This window comes from Anomalospiza imberbis, chromosome 5 (assembly GCF_031753505.1).
Source record: "Anomalospiza imberbis isolate Cuckoo-Finch-1a 21T00152 chromosome 5, ASM3175350v1, whole genome shotgun sequence".
Classification (NCBI taxonomy): Eukaryota; Metazoa; Chordata; class Aves; order Passeriformes; family Viduidae; genus Anomalospiza; species Anomalospiza imberbis.
The window spans coordinates 64,766,474-64,788,109 of NC_089685.1; the positions used below are offsets into that span (position 1 = coordinate 64,766,474).

The following is a 21,636-nucleotide window of genomic DNA, read 5'->3' on the forward strand; positions in this document are numbered from 1 at the left end:
CATACAAAAAGCTGAGAACTACATTTCTTCAGAGGGCTGGCAAACTCTAACCTGCCAAAGCAGTGTATCTTGAAACTCAGGTTTAGAGAAAGGGCTGGTTTCTAGGTCAATGAGCTGTGAAAATGCAAATTGAGATCACTGTGTGTCATCAGAAAAAGTAAAAGCTAATTTTAGAGGCATCTAGCGTGGCAATTTTTCCCCAGAACTTTAATCCACTGCATGAAGGCAATATGTGATGACATTTTACAAATGTCTGGGCAGTAATCTCTAAGTAATGAACTCAGAAGTACATGGGATAAAATGTATTTCAAACAAAATGTACAAGGAAAAAGTTTTCTACAGAAGTTACTGTTAGTTGATTTAATGAAAATTATCAATAAAAATATCTTCCAACGTGAAAATATGAAAATTCATTTATTTCCATAGGCAACCTAATTCAGAGTACAAAGTGATGTGTATTTCTCAAAACAGTCACTGTACCTTTTACATAGTTTTAAAGTAACTGATCTAAAAGTTGATACAAGAATAATTTTGGTTTTGAAGAACTGTCCAATAAACCAGATATACATTAATGCCATGCTATGACAGTTCTATTTATGAATCAGAGCTGACACAACAACAGTATCACTATAAATCTCATGAGAATTTTAATGTTTTACAATCAGAACATAAAACTGCCACTAGTAACAGAGACTGTACAATTCGACAAATAAACAAATATTAAATATTTTGCACAAGGCCTGAGTTCACTATAACACATTTTGATTTACAGCTTAATCTCAGAAATCTGTACAGCAGTTAGACCTGTTCCAGAGAACTTGAAGACAATACAACTTCAGGGCTTATTTGTTATGTTGATACAAGGGTGAAGCCTGAAAGGCAAGAGCATTTGGTGTATGAATCCAAGGTTTTACGGCCTTGTGTAATTTTCTTGAAAAGCAGTCAAAACCTAATGGAAGGTAATGTACAAGGCAGAACCTCACTTGAAAATCAGCTAACTCATCTGAAATTCTCTAGACAGGTTTCCTCACAGCTTTCCAAAGGAAAAGTTCACAATGAATTTATAAAATGCAGCATATATCTTAACAAAGAAAAAGAAGGGTTACATATAAAATAGGGTATTTTTTTCTGTACTCCCTTTATGCTTCTTTCATTGGAAATGGCACAAATCACCAATATCCCACCCAACCCCAATAAAAAACCCTAATCAATAAGGAAAGGTCACTCCAAAGTCCAAAAACTTCATTGTAATGCAAGATCTAGTGTTCATAAACTTATGTTTAAAAAACTTTCCTTTTCTGCTCAAGTCTCACAGATGTAGGCAGACTAAGCATGTATGATTTATAATAGATAACACAAGTATCATATAATTCTTAGCCTGTATGGAAGCTTTATGGAATTTGATTCAAATCTAGCTTCTCATTTAATCTCTAATTTTTTGGTGCAGTTGAACTGAAAAATCCCAAAATCCTATAATCTAGAATATAATCACACTTATCTATCTACAGATACAGATAACATTACAACAGAGGCTATAATACAAAAGTCAACATACATTTTTCTTACTTTAAAAGGCAATCAGGGTTTTGTTAAGGTTCCACATAAATGTGAACCAGTTGTTGCTAAAAAGACAAAACAGAAAAGGAAAGTTTTAAAGAATAAGGCTTGAAATGTTGTGCACCTACACATCCAAAAATTCACCCTTTTACTTGGGGTACTCAACACCTGTGTAAGGCCACAACTTCCCCACAACACTTCTTATTCACAGTGAGGAGAACATAGTACCTCCGTTTAAGAAAAATAACTAGCATCCACCCATGCTCCCAGTAAAATTTCTCTCCCCATCTCCCAGGTAATTGGTGAACTCCTTTACCTTTCAAAAGACTCCACTGGTACTGCTGCCCTCCTGCATAAGCAAGTTACAAGGGCTGTTCTGTGCCTTATTCACATCACTTGTGTGATGAAAAGGAACAGAAGATTGGTTCCCTCCTCCAGTGACACCTGTGCCATTTAATTCCTGGTTTCTCTCAAGAGTCAGAACAAAGGGTTTCTAAGCTAATCTGAAACTCAGTAGTTTTAAGGTTCTCCATCAGCCCAAGTAGAGAAGGTTTTTCAAGCCTCTTTAATACAATCCTTCCCTCCAGCAGGATGTTTGTTTTCTGTGACTGAGTTTTGAGAGGATGCTTCAGACACTTTCATACTTAAATCCAAATGGAACCAAGAGCTCAAATATGGAAAACACTACTGTCATGTTCATTTAGCATACACCAGAGCAGCCAAAGAACAACTGATGTAAGATGTGCAGCTATTTTCACTTAGCTTCTCCTTCTGTAGAAAACAAAATATAGATGAATCACTTAAAGAATAGGAACTTATGCCCTGCCTTTTACCTCCCCTTTACAAATGAATGTAAACTACATAGGCTGGGCACTTCAGCCTAGACCCTGTCCTCATTTCCACAGCAGAAGGAAGACATGCTCACAGTGGGTGAGCAGAGTGGGTACAAAGTGGCTGCTGTGATGATATAACCTAACAGGCTGCGATGATATAACCTAACAGGCTTTCACATTTTTTTCCTTTAAATTAGGTTGAATATGAAGGGCAGAAATTCAGTGTAATTTACTGTCTTCCTCAAGGCATTGTAAAGAGTAACTTATTAACAGGTTACTATTTCATTAACAGCATTTGTAGTTTCTTAATCAGGTACCAATTTCAAACCTGTGTTCTCTGCTTTACATGAGGACTAGGCAGACCCTCTGCTTCAGGCCAAGCTAGATGTAGCACTGCTTTCCACCCAAGTTCAGCCATAGAAGGCTCCTGGAATACCCACATTTTGTAACACTGTCCTTTCCCCTTTGTCTTTCCCAAAAACCAACTTGGATGTGTAGCACAACTGCTGCTCTCAAACAAGTCACTCTGGCCACAAAAGTCTTCCAGCCTCTTGCATGGCCTCTGAATCACGACTTGTAAGTGGAGAGATCAGTTGGCCAAGGATTCCTAAAGAAAAACTACTGTAGCTATTGTAGCAGGAGCCAAGTGGCACACAGCCATGGTGACTTACCTCTTGCAAGTCCTCTTTCCTTTAAGTTAAGAAGAAATAATTCAAGAACTTCAAACACACTGAGTTTCCTGACACACTAAGCAAGAATCAACTATGGGATTGGAAAAGGGATTGGACTCACTGCTTTTGGTTTTTTTTCTTAAATTTTTAAGTAACTGGAAGATTTTGTTAGAGCTTTTTTTAAGTACCCTTTCTAGTTTTCTTTGTTGCTGTTCTACTCTGGGCATTCTGAAAATAGCGGCAAACAAGAGAAATCAAAGTTATGTTTTCAAATATAAATGGAAAAAAGTCCTATGCTTGAGTCAGAATTGCATTGCATTACCATTTCATAAAAGAGCTTATTTTAATTTGAACCCATAGGATTTTTTTTACTTTGTTCTTACAAAATAGATTATGTTCCGCTGTAGCCCATGCCAAAAGCACATACCCCAAACCACACAGTTTGGGAGGTCTAGTGTAAGAAATAACATCAATTTTTTTCCAATTTCCCTGCAATAGGTTAAACTAAATCCAGTTCTGAAAAGCTCCCAGTCCAGTGAGATCAGTGACTGAAACCCCAAATCAGGACACTGACTTTAAGACTGCCTTTGACATAAATGTATTAATTTAATACATTGTAGAGTCCTATTAGATGTTTTTAATATAAACTTATTTTCCAAATAATTTAGAGGAATGCAGAGTCAAGTAATCCTGCAAAGGTTTTCCTTAGGTTACCCTAACAAAACACAGCTTTGAAGGGTTGACATAAAAAAAGACATGAGTGTGATTGAGAGTGTAGAGTGCCAACAACTGTAAATGAACTTAAATAGTTCATCAGTTCTAGTACTGTACTTAAATTTACATGGATATTTTAACATAATATTCATGGTAAGCATTGTAGGTTAACAGCATATAAGCATCACAATGTTTTCCAGGTACTGTTTTTCAGACCACAAATTTATTGGTCCCAGGTATTTTAAAATAATAGGACTAACGCAGCAGCTATAATACATAAAGAATTCTTTAAGAAATATGCTTAATGCTATCACAGCTTAGAACTGTGGAAGTATAACAAAATACAAGTCATATTTACAGCATAAGGCCCTTTGGTTTCTTAAGCAGCAAACAAAAGAGTTTCTTCAGTGAAAGGCTTGGAAAAATAAAGCAGGTAGGCTTTCCATTAAAAAAGGTAACTAGTTCTTTCCTTCTCAAAATAACCATTTATAGTCTTCAAAATACTAGGTAAGAAAGCTCTTGAAATTCTTAGGGAAAAAAATGTTAAAACTCAACAGTACTATCTGGCAGAACAGAGATTCCACCATGGGCAAGCTGAACATACACCTGGAAGTAGAAGAAACTACTATTTAGATTTCTGGAGACCTTTATTGAATTTAGAATAATACAATAGAAAGGATCTGAAATACCTGTGTATTTATCATACTCTACAGCTTACAAATCCATATTTGAGAAATCACTTCATGTCAATCTATCCTTCATAAGGACTTGATTTAAACCAAAAGTAAAACAAAATAATTCACTCCAGTCAAGGCAATTTATGGCAGTCTGCTTTTTCAGAAAACCCTGTGCAAATTGTATAAGGTGATCCTTTTTCATCTCAATTGAGCCAAAAATTAATTAATTAATTCAAGATATTTCTGCGTAACTATGTTACATGTGTTTGGTTACACAGTTGGGGCAGTCAGCATGTGAATTTTACATTTACATTCATTTTTTGAGGTTTCATAACTACAGTTTTTTTTCACATCAGTTAGAAGCAGTATCATAATAGCCAAAACAATCGAATATACAGTCAATGTGATGAAATCACCACATGTATTTTAAAATCCTGCTGAAATGGTATGTTGCTTTTGCTATGGGGCTTGTAATAAGGATCTGGCATTATAAAAGAGATTGTAAACCAGCATGACCTTTGAAGCAGTGCTCTTACTCTGTCCCAAACTTGAATCAAATTTTAGAACAACTTCTTATGCTTGATGAATCTTGTTATAGTTTACTACCACATTCATTACATTAGCTTACATGAGAGAAGGAAGTCAAAATATGCTCCCTTCTTTGTCTCACCCACAGTTATTGGTTAGAGTGCTCTCTGTATAATTTGGCTATCAAAATTTTTAGGCCAGCATAAGAATTTTCTTTTTGCAAACTGTCATAGGACAAAATGACAGCTTGTGACAAATTCAGGTAACATGAGTAATTCTCCAGGTTTGCATCCAGTAGCAGCATTATTCCCTAATTGGACTTGACTGAATTCACCGCTGAATAATTTCGATATACTACCTCTTTTTCAGATGAATATACACATCCTACCTTCAGCACTCTCATGTTGGTAAAGAGACAGGAAATCTTTAGCATGTAAGATGACTTTGCACTTACACAATTCCACTGCAGTACCAGGTGGATGAAACATCAGCCTTTTTTCCTGCCCAAAAGTCTTTACTTTGCTGGGTTGAAAGCTTCCCCAAGTTATACTTTTATTAATCAAAACAAGATGTTAATCAGCTTACCCATGATCCAAATTTCATCAATCTTTGAAGGAAGAAAACAAAACACTTTACCCAAAAAGATCTTTTAAGTCATTGCTAGCTGAGCTGCTGTTTGTCATTGTGTTTGCTGGTTGTGCAAAGTTCTGAGGAGAAAAGAAAGGATTACCCTGTATTCCAAAGCCTGGCTGTGCTATCATGTTCATCTGAGGTCCCAAGGCTGTGTTGCTCGCATTCGGGGACCCTGGCGGTGGCACAAACTGATTAACCCACTGGCTTGATTTCTGTTGAGCCAACTGCTTCATGCTAACTTTGGGTTTTTGAGGACCAAAAAGATTATCTAAAGCAGACATATCTGGGGGTCTGTTTTGTTGTGTCAGTGGAGAGATTGCAGACGCAGCGTTCATAGGACTGTAATTTGGCATATTGGTAGGTGGTACCATGTTCATCTTGGTTGCTCCTGTTACACTTGGACCACTGAAGAAATTCTGAGTAGCGAGACCTGCTCCCATGGTGAATCCAGCAGTCTGAAACCCCATATTTGTATTTAGTCCATTTGTCATATTTCTCTGTGCGTTGTCAATGGGCGATGAAAATCCCATTCCAACGCCCATAGAAGGAACAGAAGAGAAGCTGTTTGAAGATGCAACTTGAGCTTGGTTGATAGGACGGCTGGTCAAAGATGACATATTATCTATCAAGGTATCTGTCAAATCTTTTGTCTGCAGAACACATAAAATGCAGTTAAATGTTTTACCTCTACAGACACTCTGGCAACAGTATCTTGTCATTACCCGTGCAGTCCTGGTATTAATTTTTCAGAAATTAGAATTCACTGCACAGAATTGGGTATTAAATTTAATAGTACACAAGAGAAATTACATTATTTGTGTTCTTTGCTACTTAGAACTAATTGTTCTGTGGCTTTAATTTGACATCTGAGACTACACACAAAGCATTACTGTGACTGTTTGCTTAAAAGCCCCATTACTACCCCCAAATCCTAAACATATTTCCTTAATAAACTCTTCAGAGAAAAACCTTTCTTAGTATGTCCTTTTTCCTTATCTAGTACAATGACCTTTTGATAATGATGATACCCTTGGAAACTCCAGCAACTTAAAAAGTGGGAATATTGCTAATGATGCAAATGGGAGGCACATGAAAATTTAATTTAGCTGTTCTCAGCTGTGGCATTGTACCACCAGAGAAAACAAAAGTGACTCACAGGAGGAAAAAAAAAGCTAAATGCATACAGCCCTTGAAAAAGCATCAGAGCTCCAATGGAAACAGCGCAGTTGGTTGTTCTCTCTCACCTGCTTCACTGGAGGTGTTATTGTAGTTGCTTGGGGCTTAAGAGGTTGCTGGCTTTTCAGTTTCTGTGCCTGTTCTTGTTCTTTAGCTAACTTTTGCTTCTCTTCCAGTGTAAGTGAGGCCTTTAAAAGGGAAAGTACTGGTAGTAAGTTGCACAAAATGGTTATTCTGACATTCCTATTTTTATTTCATACTAGCACTGTTTCAATAATATGTGGTAAACAATACAATTATTTACACAGAAGAGAAAGGCAGTAAGTGAAATCCACTATAATATTTACCATATTGCTAGAAAGTACTTGAAGCAAATAAATATAATATTAAGAACAGCATAATGACAAATTTGGGCGGATCTCAAATAAAAGAGATATATATCGGCAAAACCACGTTAGCTTTGTTTCCTTAATACTGGGCATAAGAAAAAGTGTTCTTCACAGTTTTTGTTTTTATATGGTTCCTAACTTGATCTAGAAATGCAATTGACCATGGAGTTGAAAAGCATATTTCATTTTAAAACTGCTCAAGAGTCTTTTGAGGATTTTAACTCCATTTTTAATAATGAAGGATGAAATAATTAAATCATTCCCCCTTAGTCTAAAATTAGTGCAAAGATTCAGATAATTAGAAGGAGAAATGATAAAGCATATAGATTCTGGGGAGCCATTTCCACAATTATTAGTATGAAAAGAATTTTACAATACTTAAAGCTTATGTTTACTGTATTACTGCTTATATTTTATGTTCTGCTATGTTTTCCCTTCACTTCTTGTATTTAACCACATACTGACTGTTTTCACTTAACTTTGAAAGGTACAGTAAAAGCTAGTCTCTGCTACTACTTAAAATTCTACATTTTATCTTAATTTCTCTTTGTCATTTTATCATAAGGATCCCTATTTTGCTTTTCCTACCTATATCCAGTGGTGAAGTTTCAGTTTCATTTAAATCTACAATTAAGGAGAAAGAAAATGACCACAAATGTATAATCCTATAATTGCTGCCTACTTCGTACAAAGATATTTTCAAGGAAAGGCTTACACGGAAATTGAAGGATATTATCTGTATGTTTTTCATATGACTACATAATATGGTGTACTATATATAAAAGCAGTTAGTTTTTCTACTAAAGCTTTAAATATGGTACCTATTTACATACTTTTTCTGCAACTCTATCAGCCTTGTATTAGACAGAGAAAAAAGAATTACAAAATAAAGCATACCTTTCTCTGTATTGATGACATCTCATTCTCTTTACCATCAGATCCACTAGTTAGAAGGTCAGTTCCGTTATTGAATACCTTGTCAATCTGTTTAAGTTCAAAGAAAAGAAATCTTCATTATCTGAAATACTGTAATTTAAGGCTATGTAAATAGCGAGTATGTGATTTTAAATTTCAATGTTTAATGTGTAACTTACATATTGTTGCTTACCTGATTGCCTGTACCACTAGATCTTGCCTCTTCAGCCCCACTCATTTGGTTGGCTATGTCCAAGGATCTACATAGTGCAGAGTATATTACAACAAGACAACTTAGCAATTACATCCACAATGCTAATCTAACAACGTAGATCATTCTTCTGCATTTAAATAACACCAAACAATTGCATTGATAGCAACCATTTCTATATAATGCCTTCAGGAGACTGGCAAATGCTCCTCTGAGAAACAGTAAACATCTCCTAATAATTTCCTATGGTTTTCATGTCTCCCTTTGAGGAGGGTGACCCAGACTTCAGATATCCCAAATTATTTTGCGTCAGAAATCTCGCTTCATATCAGGCTCCATAAAATAGCTCCAAACACTTCAAAATACCACAGCCTTCTAAAAGGCTGCAATGTTTATATTTGTCCGATATGGTTTATTTCTCAGCAACTACAGGAAAGCAGCTTAGCGCATAGAAGCAGATCTTCGGACAACCATGCTTATTTGAGATAATTCTCAACTACTGAACTTCCAATCACCTGACCTGTTTATTGCTATGACCAGAGTTCTCTAACATTTGCCAAAAAATTACTACTTATCCAACACAAACATTACACTTACTTCTGTTGCTCTTGCATGACATGAAGTTGCTCAAGTTTTGTTTTATGCTCTGCTTCCAATCTATTGAGCATATCTCTTATAACACAAATAAAAGAATTGAACTGGAAAAGAAATACATAAGAAATTTGGATTTTGCAGTGATGGAATTCAGATAGGTGTAACTTAGCAGGTAATACCCCAAAAATCTACAATACACAATGTAAGATAAAGTGTAGGCTTTTAAATAATTTATACTCCACCTTCATTACCGTGCATTAGACAGCAAATTACAGGCAGAGTGCACCCTGAAACAGGGAAAAATACATGCCACTAAAAAAAAATTGAAATGGGCCAATGCAGACAAAACCTCCACATATGAGTATTACCAGATTAATTTTCAAACAAACAAACCAACCTATTATTCTATTATTCCCTTTCCCAATATTTCATAGCAATACAGCATTTTATTTTAATACTTACTATGTTAGTAGCTAACTGCTTTTGCAGGGTATTTGGAAGGTGACAGTATTAATTTTGAAGTTTTACACTAGATCAGTTAAATACATTTAAAAAAAACAAGCTTCAAACACAGAACTACAGTAAAATTGGGAAGGGTTTTTTATTGCTTATTTTCACAATAGACACAGACATGCAGTAATATATGAATTTTTTTATTACAACAGTTTAAATTTATTCTCTGATAACTGTCAAGGAAAAGCATGCAAAACAGTCACGTTCCTACCTGATTGAGATTAAGATTGTTCTCAATACTAAGAGGAATCAAATGGGGCAATACTTTTCCTGCAAGCTGTTCTTTGGTAATTCCCAGCTTCTTGTGAGTAAATGTACATTTGTAAATACCTAACACAGAAGGTCAAAATCGGAGAAATTGTTAAGTTTGGTAAACAATGTGAACAAACTCGAAGTAGCACCCTCATATATATTGACCATCTGAGTAACCACTGTGTTTATCTGCAACCAGGGACAAGCGTGACCAAGAGAATCTTAAAGGCTATGTACTGATCCACAACCAACAAAGAGGCTTTGCTACAGTTCAGAATAAGATGTCCAAATTCATACTTTGCAGCTATGAAACCTGATATTAGTGAATGTATTGCTCTGCCAATTATCTGAGAATATGCATCTTTGAATAGATGATGTGCAAGTGATTTGCCACAAACTGACACACTGCCACTTGAGGAATCAAGCTGCATCAACTAAGGATGCATCCTCTCCTGGCACGCTACAAGTAGCTAGGATTAACTATCATCCTGCTCTCTGATTTGTTTTTACAAACTCTGCTAGCTAGAAGGTTTGGACTGTTACACATAGTATCAAAACGCATGCATCATCTTTATCTGTTTCAAAATCACTGAAAAAAGAATCCTGGCAGGCACGAGAGACCCTGTGTTAAGCCCAAACATTCTGTACTGTTTCTGACAGGAAGAGTCCTCTGCTTAAATAGTCCAGGTTCTGGTGGCAAACACTGAACATATAAGCATAAAAGACACAGCAGCTTTCCTCACTTTCTATGGTAGTAAAACAGAGCTGTCACCAAGACAAAGATGATGAAGGATGGTATTGTGATTCTGGAAGAAAGGAGAGTCTGAGTACATAAAACTGATTTCAACCCATCATTTCCAAACTAGGATTCACTTACTGTATCTGAGTAGAATTCAGAATTAACACAACTGAAGCAAAAAAGAGAGTCCCTTATTCTTAGATAGCAAATAAAAGCCAAAGCTGCAAGGGTTAAGCGAAACAGGCAGTTTCAGATCAGTACAGATAAGATGCCTCCTTGCTGCTTTTGAGCAAATAAAAATACTGCTGCCATCACATATTAGTACAGTGTTTAATGAGGGTTACTGGCAGTGCAGCTGAGCTGTTACAACACTTTGGTATCAGGAGTAGAAATAGTCACTGTTGTCTAGACTTGGCCAAGGAGTCACAGCTGTTCCTTGGCAGTGGCTCTGATCATCTAAACTCCGTAAGCTCATTCAATTTGTTAAAATCACAAATCCTACAACAGGCAAGCACCAAGTGGCAGTAGGAAAGCTCAAGTGGGAGTGAGCTTCCCCTTCCAGAAGTACCAAGCCATTAGATTTTGTTAGTCATTTTGGGAGACCTCACCCAGACTGCGTTCCATTTCTGCCCACAGGCACATCTGTGTGCCTAAATATCCAACAAAATGAGTCTAACAAAACCTGCAGTAAAGAACAGCAGATTTTTACACCGTCATTTATAGCATCTGCTGTGCAAGAGTGGCAAAAGAAGGCAACAGTAACGACGCAAAAGATTCAGCATCTGAAAGATGACAGTTCATATATTCATTCCTCTGAAGAAAAGCCTCTCTGACTCTGTGGAGCACCCAGGCCATGCAAGTGTCACAGCCCAAGAACTGCAGTGAGTACTCAGAACTGTACCAGACCCTGAGGATTGAAAATATATGTACTAGTGTTCAAGCGTCTATATACATAAGGTAACTGAACAGCGACATACTCTAGAACTAGAAAGTGTATCCCTAAAATAACTGTTAAAAACGATGTAAACACGTTCAATGGCAACACAGAAAGCTCTTGGATTTACAGTATCAAAGAACAAAAGAGAAAGTTGAAAGTATTAGTTACCTAAAATTCCCATGAGCACTGCAGGTTCCTTTGATGGGATTTGTTGTAGAAAAGGTAAAATATCATCAAGCACAAACCATTTATCCAAGTACTCCAAAATCTTGCCCAAACACACTAGTGAGTTTACCCGGACCTGTGAAGTATGGTAAGAATTAAACAAACTCTTTATTTATAGAAAAAAAACCAAAACAAATTTACAAAACTCATAAGAAAATCTTTGTACTGAAAATGTCAAGACAAGTTAAAAACGCTTTTGTATCATTAAAGAAAAATGCTTGTTTTTATGCTCACAAAAACTTAGCCTTCTGCATGGCAAACATTGCCAATGTGTATCACAGTGAAAATTACTGAAGTTGAGTTCCACAGTATTACTGACACAGTAAGTTGTTAACAACTTTAAAAATTGTTAGAGCAAAGAAATGGTGCTTTTGCACTTTTAAGAAGTTTAAAAAAAAAATTCAGTAAGAAATCAGAACACAATGATCGGCTTTTCTTTAAAGACACAACACTGTAAACCCAACGTAATTAAAGGTTACAGCATTTTCTGAACATTGGAAACTGTTACTATGATACTCACAGCAAGAGAAGAAGTCTGCAAACATGCATTTTTAATTCTTGGAATTAATGCATTTTTCATTGATGGGTAATCTATTAAATTGGCAAACGTGGGAATTATGTTTAGGCAAAGCTCCTAAAAAAAACCACATAAGTTTAAAAAGAAACATGCATATTTTATTATAAAATTAGTACTAATATAACTCAATATCAGTTAGTTTGAAATGTCTTCTTAAGCTTTCCTCTTAAGGAAATATTTAAGGAAATATGTTCAACTAAGCTGCCCTTAATATATGAGGCTCACTTAAAAACAGCTAGAGTAATAAAGTATCATGGTATGTATACAAAACCTTCAAAAACAGATTTTAGAAAAGAGAGCATTCATAAATTAGTAATATTTAAACAGCAAGAATATCTTGCATTTTCACAAGGCTCCTTTATATAAAACCCAGTTTTTACTACATCAAACTATCAATCTCCTACATAAATCAAGAAAATTTCAATGAGTACAATCAATAATACTGCAGTACAATGATAGACTGAATGATAAAATATCATGTCAAGATTACCCGAGCTTTAGCAACAGAGAAAAAATAAACACACAATTTCAGGCCAATCTCAAAAAAAAGAGACAGTAACACTAAGTATATGCTGTAAGTAAACACCTCAGTAACCAAAGTACTGATGCAGAAAGAAACTCATGACAGGTACTTAGAAAAAAAAAACAACCTTTGTCCCTAATATTACAAAGGCTTTGCAAAGGCAGAAGTCACATCTGATTATCCGAAACCACCTTTGAGAAATATTTTGTTTATCTCTCGCTCCTGAACATTTTTGGGTAACTGGAATTGCAGTTGAATGATTAAAAAAAATCCCCAGAAGAACCTTAGAAAGGTAGAGAAAGCCTAAGAAGAAAAAAAAAAAAACAAAAAAACAAAAGACATGGCTATTTAAAATGTCACCAGTCTCCTGAGGCAACTGTCAGCACAGATGTTCTCAGCAGCAGGAGCTCAGAATAAGCCACCTCTCACACACAGGCACAAGGATGCATGCCTGCATGGTTTCTGCTGCACAAGCAGTGAAATATAAATGCATATCCTACTTCCTGCTATGGTGGCTAGCAGGAATCTAAGATAGGAGCATTAGAACAGTCAAGTGGTTACCTTCCTGGAAAACAAGGGAACTAAATTTTACTTTACCAGAAACAAATGTTCTTTAATAAAGCAGTCATCTCTTTCAACATTCAGGCATATTATACAGTTTTATCTTTTCAAGTATACAAACACATGAGTATACAAAAAGTTGGCATGTCAGCTGAAAGAGGAAAAAAAGTTTTAAATAAAGGCTGCAACTGCTATACCTGGATCTGAATTGAAGGTGCTTCCAAGGCTCTATAAACCATCGGTAGAACACTGTTCTTTATTTCATCTGGTGGAGTTTTGGTTAGCAGCAAGTCCATTTTTTGCAGGAAGATTAACAATATCTATTCAAAGAAAGACAATTCAGAAGCCAAAAGTTTTAACTGCAAAGGTTATATTTACAATTTAAAGTGTGCTGTATCATAACAAAAAATTTCAGAAGTTTTCTTATAACTCAGTAAATGTGATCACTTACCATGTTGCTTGCCTGAAGGCATGGAAGACAAAAAACACTTTGACATGTTATTGCATTTTAAGAACAGCAAATACAAATCAAACAAAATATTCATGTTCTAGACTAATTCCTCTGAAATAACAAGTCATGATGACTCACTAAGGAGTTTTTGTTTCCACTAACAAGAACTTCTAAATAGTTCTTTGTTCTCTTTATGGTCTTTTGTTAATATACACACGCACAGAAAATTTTTATACACACATCACTCTCACAAAAGCAAAACTTCCAAAAAACTGTAACTCAAATTCTGTCCTCAAAGCACTTGATCACAACTCCACATATACAAGCTGTATTCCATGTGTCTAAAATCAAAATAGGGACTTAATAAAAAACAGTATTATAGCTACTAGATGGACAAAAAAGCCTTTATTCTATTTAACATGGAAATTGTGTACCATAAAATTAAAAACATCTCAAACAAAATATCCACATCACATTAACTTTAAAAAACCCACCAGAATAGCACATATGCATGGTGGGATCCATCTTGCTTAAGATTAGCCATCCAAAGGTTAAACACTACTCTAAATCACTCAGCCAGCTCAGGCTCAAATACAGAGCCATATCACAGCTCAGACAGGTGCTAGAGGGGACAGTGAGCATCCATTGATAACAGAACACCTTTCAGAAAATAGGTTAAACTGGATGGATAAATTATGTCTAAAAGTATCACATTTAAAACAAAAAGCCAAGTATTTCATAGGAAGACTTAAATTTTTGTCTAAAAATACATGGCAATCAGTGCTTCCATGTCAAATAAACAGAAGCACTGAAGTGTAGAAACAGAAATGTACCAAGATCCCATTACCAATGTCCCCCTTTTATTTATTCCCCCTTCTCTTTACAGAGAAGAAAAATATATTTTTATAGTGTAGCTAATATGTGTTTTCTTACTGGAAATTTATAATTTCCCAAACTGCACACACACAAAACCATTAATTCATTCCATGAACATTGATTCTGATGCAATATCCAGATATTTGAGACAATCAGGGTGAAATAGACAAGACCAGTTTTAAAACTACATTTTATGGTTTTCTTCAATACACAATCTTTGTCCTAAACTTGAGTTTTTAAGACTTACATGTTCTCTTAATACCTGTTCTTCTCTAACAACCCTAACCATGTAATTTTGTGGAATTACAGTTTCCAGGTTTAAGCTTCTAGGAGTCTATTTGATACTTTTTATCTATTTAGGCAAAAATTAATAAGGTACAGTCACAGATGCACACACACCATTTAATAAGCAATTAACAGCAGTTGCATTCTAAGTAATAATGCTTCATTCATTAATGCAGAGCCCAGTACTTGTCAGGGAACACTTCTGTGTAGTGAATTAGAAAACAAATTTACAGCACATCCTAGGCTGTCTACAGGATCCTGTACATACAAATTAAGGGTTTGTCTGGGAAATTACATCAGAGTAAGCTAGGATGTTATTGTACAGCACACATTACTCCACACTAACCCCAATAATAAGTGTATCTAAATAGTCAATTTTCATATTATTAATTCCCTTACAAAAAGACATTGAGAAAATCACCTAAAATTTCTTCATATTGAATTAGAGCAGTTTTCCTGTGATGCATTCATTTCCTTTGGATATCCTACTAAGTCAAGCAACAGGCCTCATACAAATCTGTAACATCTTAAAAAAGTGTTTGGAAGAAACACTGGCATCTTCCCTGAATACCCTTCTCTAGGAGTTACGAGCACACAGAAACTAGATGTTTCTGCCTTGTACAAAGATAGTCACACCTGTGTCAGAACTCATCCCTGTACAGGCCACCAATTGTTCACCATTAGTTTATTATCTTACTGTAAGACTTTCATACCTTCTCTCTGTGAGTTCTCATGGGCAGCTCCTCACAGCATTGACTCCTTTTCTCTTTCATCCACATGGCTGGCTAAATTCTTCCTGTCCCTAACACAAACACCTGACCCGTTCTGTCCCCAGCAGCGCATACTAACCCTTACCATCCTTATTACAAACTCCTGACCCTTTCTGTCCCCAGCAGCACATACTAACCCTTACCATCCCTATTACAAACTCCTGACCCTTTCTGTCCCCGGCAGCACATACTAACCCTTACCATCCCTATTACAAACTCCTGACCCTTTCTGTCCCCAGCAGCACATACTAACCCTTACCATCCCTATTACAAACTCCTGACCCTTTCTATCCCCAGCAGCACATAGTAACCCTTACCATCCCTATTACAAACTCCTAACCCTTTCTGTCCCCCGTACCACATACTAACCCTTACTGTCCCTAACACAAACTCCTCACAGCACCACAGCCAACCGATGCCAGCTCTCCTCTCAACCAGCTGACCCACTCTTTTATAATACACATCCTTATTGGACACAGCTGTGCCTTGTTGTAGGTTGGGTTGGTTTAGTCAGGGATTTTATTAATTTAGGCTTGTTCCTTGTACCCCTGTTTTCCCTCACAGTGGCTTGCTCCTGCTTGTTTACCACGAGCTCACCTGTCAATCTTCTCACTCTTCCCCAGGTTTCTCCTTACATGGTTCTGTCAATCAGGGTTTGTTCACGCCTTGTTGGGGTGCCAATCTTGTAACCACTCCCTGCTTCTTCACAGAAAGTTCTTTGTCAATCACCCCACCTTAGCCTTTCTAACCATCCCAAAACGCTGTACCCACCTCTGTTATGTCACCATTGGTTGTCAAACCCTACCTCGGGTTTGCTCCCAATTGGACAGGATTGCCAGGTTTCCACCCCTGCCCACCCACCCCCTATTTAATCTGTTGTAATCTTTTGTCCGTCAACATTTTGCCTTGCAATGCTCTGAGGGCGATTCACTTAGACCACACACAGGGGAATAAAAGTTCTCAGTTTTGCAGGCAAAGCGTCCTTCTCTCATACCTTCGCTACCTCTCAGCGTGAAGCTACCAAAGCTGCTTACCCACACTGGGGCACTCTGCAACCCTGGAATGCCCGCTCACGTGGAGGCTACGGCCTCACAAGGCAGCGCTAGCCCAAGCTTTTACTGCTTGAGTCGTAATGGGCAACCGCTGCAGTGCCCTGTTAAGGGCAGGGCTGTTCCTGCTCTTTGGTAATTAGTACAGCTGCAACTCCTCAGGGGCAAGATTGCCTTCAGCACTATCTCTATTCTCCTACAATCCATCCTTCCACATCCCTGGAAATCTATCCTCTGGCACTCTGAACCTCTGTAATTTTTTCCAGACTTCCTGATATATTAACTTTGAAAACATGACCAAGATGATTTAAACTTTGCCATACTAAAAAGACTACAGAAATAACAGTTGAACAAGACATGTAGTACTTTGCATTAAAAATACCAGTGTAAGAATTTAACAGTGTCTACATAGTCACAGAAAAACTTTGCAAAGATACATCTTTATGAGTTGACTCCAAGTTTGTGTTTTGCTTCCTTCATCTCTCAAGATATAAACCAGCTTCCGTGTCCATTATACTCCAGATGTAACTTTGCTACAAACTTTTTGCTTACAGGATTGTGTCACAAATCTAATGCTAAATGCAGGAGAACACAGAGCTACCTTTCAGGATGACACATCACAAATGAGATGTTCACTGGCTTTTGGTTGGTTTAACATTGACCTTTTTCAAGACAAAAAAACTAACATAAAGCTTCAGTGTACCAAGTAAAAACAGCATTAAGTAGTTCAAATTTCCTGAGGTATTCTCAGTTAGACAGCTGTCCCCTTCCCTGCCTCCACAGTGTAATGACACTTCCCTAGTCCAGTTTTCTGAAACCCAGAAATAAAAGATCTGCTATGTTTACCTTGTCCTTTAAGTGCTCTGCAGAACAATAATGGCACACAGGAGTGAGCTTGAAGGAATGCATACCTGTCTCTCATCTGTGGAGGCACAATGCCCTACTTTGCAACAGATTTCTCAGGAATCATCATGGTGATGACAATAGGATGCAAATTTTTGCTCAATTACAGTAACGACTATGTCTTACTTTTATACATTTAAACAGCAGGGAAAACAGCATATTTTACTTACACATTACATCTGTCAAATAAAAATGAAATTAATTTCACAAATTTTTGCACAGTCCTCAAACAAATACTACTCTTAATATGAATAAATAGCACTTAGAGAGTGCCAGAGCTACAATTTTTCCACCCCATGATCCCAATGTCAGCAAACTGGATACAAGCAAAAAAACCCAGGTTCATCTACTGGTAGAATATATGCAAACATTGTACTGTACAACCCTGCTCAGATTGCCCAGATAGATGTTAAAATGCTTACAAATATATCTTCTACAATCAACCAAAACCAAGTGGTAAATTAAACCTTTTTCGCAAATCTCATCTCACCTATAAACTCAATATACCCTCAGAACCCATCTAAACAAGCAGAGGTAGAGACTTTGAGAATTTCCTGGAAAAATCTATTTTGAATGAATCAAGACTGACTGCCTGGACAACTACAGAGCAGACTGGGCAATGTGTGTGAAGCTGGAAAATGGAAATAGAACAATTAGTTTTTTCAGGGAAAACAAAATCAAAGATAAAAATTGTAATATGAATAATATTAACATACCTGGATTGGTTCTTGCTGCTTAAAAACAGGACCAAGATCAGGTAGAATGAGCTTGATATATTCTTCTTTGGTGCACTCCTCAGCAATTAAGAGAACATTAGGCAAGACAAAGGGTACCATATCCGGATTCACAAATTCAGAAGTCAAGCAAGGCAAAATTCGCTGAATTATAACACGCTGAAAGAAAAAAAAATACCAAGTATGAATCATGTACTGCACTGCAGTAAGTTATCATTGTGCCAGTTCAGCAGCTTTTGTATTAGCCTGATATTTACAAAAAAGTAGACAGATAATTTTCCATTTTGATCTCTTATTTGCACAGTACACTGTAGTTAATTTACACTGTGCTACTCTGCTTAATTTTCTCTGTTTGCAGTCAAAACTAACAACTGTGAAGATCAACAAAAAGCAATTAACTGTACAGAAAATATGACTTTGAGCCACACACGAGTTATGAAAACCATACTCCATATGCTTTAGAAATACCCTAACAAGACCCTTAAAAATACCCTATAAACACTCAGAATTAGTCATTTTTTGTTTCTGTACCCCATCATCCACTGAACAAACAAACACATAATCCTACTATACCTTCCTGCAAAACTCCAGATACATTCCCTAAATAGGATTCTGAAAACTGTGGATGTCTACTGCAGCATTAGACATCCTTAAATGCCTTTGAAGACAATAAACAGAAATATATGGTTCAAGGCCACAGTCACGTCCCTCATAAAATATATTTTCAAGACAGAAAAAAAACCAAAAAGAATGCCCTAAAGATGATTTGGTCAATCAGAGGCTGTCTAAAGTTAGGTGAAATACATGCCACTTATTTCCAAATTCAAAGCAGCAACCATTTCTGATCAAACAAAAAACTTACTAAATTAAAAAGAAGAGAGTATTAACTATGGAGTCTAAATGTTGCACCGTGTAGTGCAAAACAGAAATAAAAATACAGAAATTCAATGCACTGGTTGAGAAGCTCAGTTATTCTATTATGTATTAAACTAATACTACTTTTCTATCACATATGCATTACAGCTTATATAAATTAAGGAATACCACAAAAGGAAAGGGAGCCAGTCTAGACATATTACTTAACACTACACAGGAGAAATATGTAATGACAGGCATTTGCCTTTGAGATTTCTGAGCACTGCCAACACAAGAAAGCACTTAGTCTACTGACAGAAGGAAACTTTGCATCATTCAACATTAAAGTACTGCCTTGCTATGAAAAAACTTGAAGCAATCTTACAGGAAGAAAAGGTGGCAAATTGCCTTCAAAGAGCTATGATGGCATCTGGAAACACAGGGAAAGCCTTGTAAGTGGACAGAAGACAACTCCCTTTCAAACTGGGATAAACTACAACAGGACATGCAAATGATGGTTCCTTATTTGGCTTATTTGCCATTTTCCATTTAAAGTATTACTGATTGACGAGGAATACTTCCAGAATAAGTATGTTCTAATCTCCCTTTGTTTCTTTCTACTCTATTCTGACAGTCTCACAGCAGTCTATTATGGTAAAATGCTGCAGAAAGTCCAGCATTCCAAGAGTCAAAATGCTAACAGATGTTCCTACATTTTCCAAGCTATTACAAGACATCGTTCAGACATACCTTAGGTAGTTTTGGCAAAACTTTTGGTAGTCCTTTAAAAAACTGTGATTTCTGCAGGTTATCCCTTTGAAATAATGAATCAAAATACTGAAGCGTCATTGCTCCTACATCATCGAAGAATGGTATCTAAAAATAAGATTAAAAGGTTGTGATCTGGAGGGGGACAACACTGACACTGCTACAATAATTCCAAAATGTAATCATCTATCTACCCTTTCAATGCATGACAGTAAGCCTTTACAATGACATGTCTGCAACTAACAATTAGAAAATTAAATTTTTACTTACCAAGTAGTAAAATATTCAGATACGGGTTGATTATTAAGACAGAATTTTCCTAGAATTTTTCAAAAACTCATGCATGTTATGTGTATCTAAGTTAAAACATTATTTCATATACAGTAAATGGCTTTAAAATGTAATGAAAAATAAGAACTTGGAATAAATATTCTTCTAGAGATAATTATATTATATTACAACACAGGATTACCTATTAGGTCATCCACATCTGGCTCCCACCCCTGGAAACTCCAGAAAACCCTGGAAGCTCTGATATCTCCACCCTATGATTCAGTGTGCAGATACAGTAAAAGAGACTCAACATCTTTATAACACCATATTGCTTAATACAACCCCTCACAGATTTATTTGTTGTAGTCCTTCAGACAATTGAGTTGATACCTGAGAAATATCTGCCAATTCCCTCACTCCCATCTTTCAACATATAGGTGGACAAAACCATCACCTGGCTCCCTCTCCCTTCTTCACCCACTGTTTCTTTCAACAGTTAAAACACTGATTCCTGTCTCTGCATACCATCTTTTTACACCACAGCAAAAGAATAAAATCCTTTAGGAAAACAAAACTATAAGCAGGAATCTGAAAGGCTATCAGATTGGAGAAAATGGGGCATAAGACAAGGGAAGAACAATGCTACTTTCAGATAGGAAAATGGAGCAACGGTTTTGCCGATTAAAACTTACATTATATCCTACTTGAAATTAAATTTTGCTTTGTTAGGGCAAACAATTTCTGAATAAAATTTATTATTTTGCATACTTAAAAATACACCAAAAATGATAAGCCAAAAGTTAATCCTTTTAATCCTTACTACCCTTTATCATTTCCTCACTTTCAAATCCTTCCAATCTAATTTTAAAGACCGAAATGTATAAAGATATAGCACCGAAAAACTTCCAATTTAATGGAAAGGAATAAAACAGTGTTGCATTGAATAATTCTTGAATAACTGAATGATTTTTCTAAATTCTGTCTCAGCACCCACTTTTTCCATATAAATAAATGTCAGCGTAAGGACAAGTTTTGGCATCAACTAGCATTACATCTAAATGGTTAAAAAATATTTAGCATTTCAAATAAAATGATTAGCAGAAAACACTTCAAAATAGCTCTACAAATCAAACACTAATTTCTCTCTTTCCTATGGATACTGTATTTTCCATGGACTGACCTTAGTCATTTGATCTGCGTCTGGTCTGACTGCCGGAGCTACGTTTAGGAGTAGCTTTACATGCTCACGCACCTCCTCAGGTATGTTCTCAAGAGTACTGGAGCTTAAACGGCTCAGCTGTGGAAGTAATTCAAGCATGAACACCATGAAGTCAGAAAACCCTGCATGTAACTATTTCCAATATACAGCAGGTCTATACTTTGTTCTCTTGATGGTTTCTCTACCCATTCATTTGATATCCCTCCCTTACTCACAGTCTTCTCTGTT

The 21,636-nt window shown here is 36.4% G+C and overlaps 1 protein-coding gene across 2 annotated transcripts in view; it reads right to left on the bottom strand.

The window, feature by feature from the left end:
- Nucleotides 1-395: 395 nt before the first annotated feature.
- SCYL2 (SCY1 like pseudokinase 2) overlaps nucleotides 396-21,636 on the bottom strand; it is a 34,585-nt gene continuing 13,344 nt past the window's right edge. The window contains exons 7-19 of one of the 2 annotated variants that reach the window (XM_068191627.1): nucleotides 21,370-21,486; nucleotides 19,899-20,024; nucleotides 18,276-18,452; nucleotides 13,677-13,688; nucleotides 13,423-13,545; nucleotides 12,085-12,198; nucleotides 11,508-11,640; nucleotides 9,623-9,741; nucleotides 8,902-9,002; nucleotides 8,287-8,353; nucleotides 8,076-8,162; nucleotides 6,858-6,977; nucleotides 396-6,263 (exon numbers count right to left, since the gene is read on the bottom strand). In XM_068191627.1, coding sequence (XP_068047728.1) covers nucleotides 5,613-6,263; nucleotides 6,858-6,977; nucleotides 8,076-8,162; nucleotides 8,287-8,353; nucleotides 8,902-9,002; nucleotides 9,623-9,741; nucleotides 11,508-11,640; nucleotides 12,085-12,198; nucleotides 13,423-13,545; nucleotides 13,677-13,688; nucleotides 18,276-18,452; nucleotides 19,899-20,024; nucleotides 21,370-21,486 — 1,947 coding nt within the window. In that variant the 3' untranslated portion in view covers nucleotides 396-5,612. The remainder of the gene's footprint in view (nucleotides 6,264-6,857; nucleotides 6,978-8,075; nucleotides 8,163-8,286; nucleotides 8,354-8,901; nucleotides 9,003-9,622; nucleotides 9,742-11,507; nucleotides 11,641-12,084; nucleotides 12,199-13,422; nucleotides 13,546-13,676; nucleotides 13,689-18,275; nucleotides 18,453-19,898; nucleotides 20,025-21,369; nucleotides 21,487-21,636) is intronic. The other variant, XM_068191629.1, reaches the window with a different exon arrangement.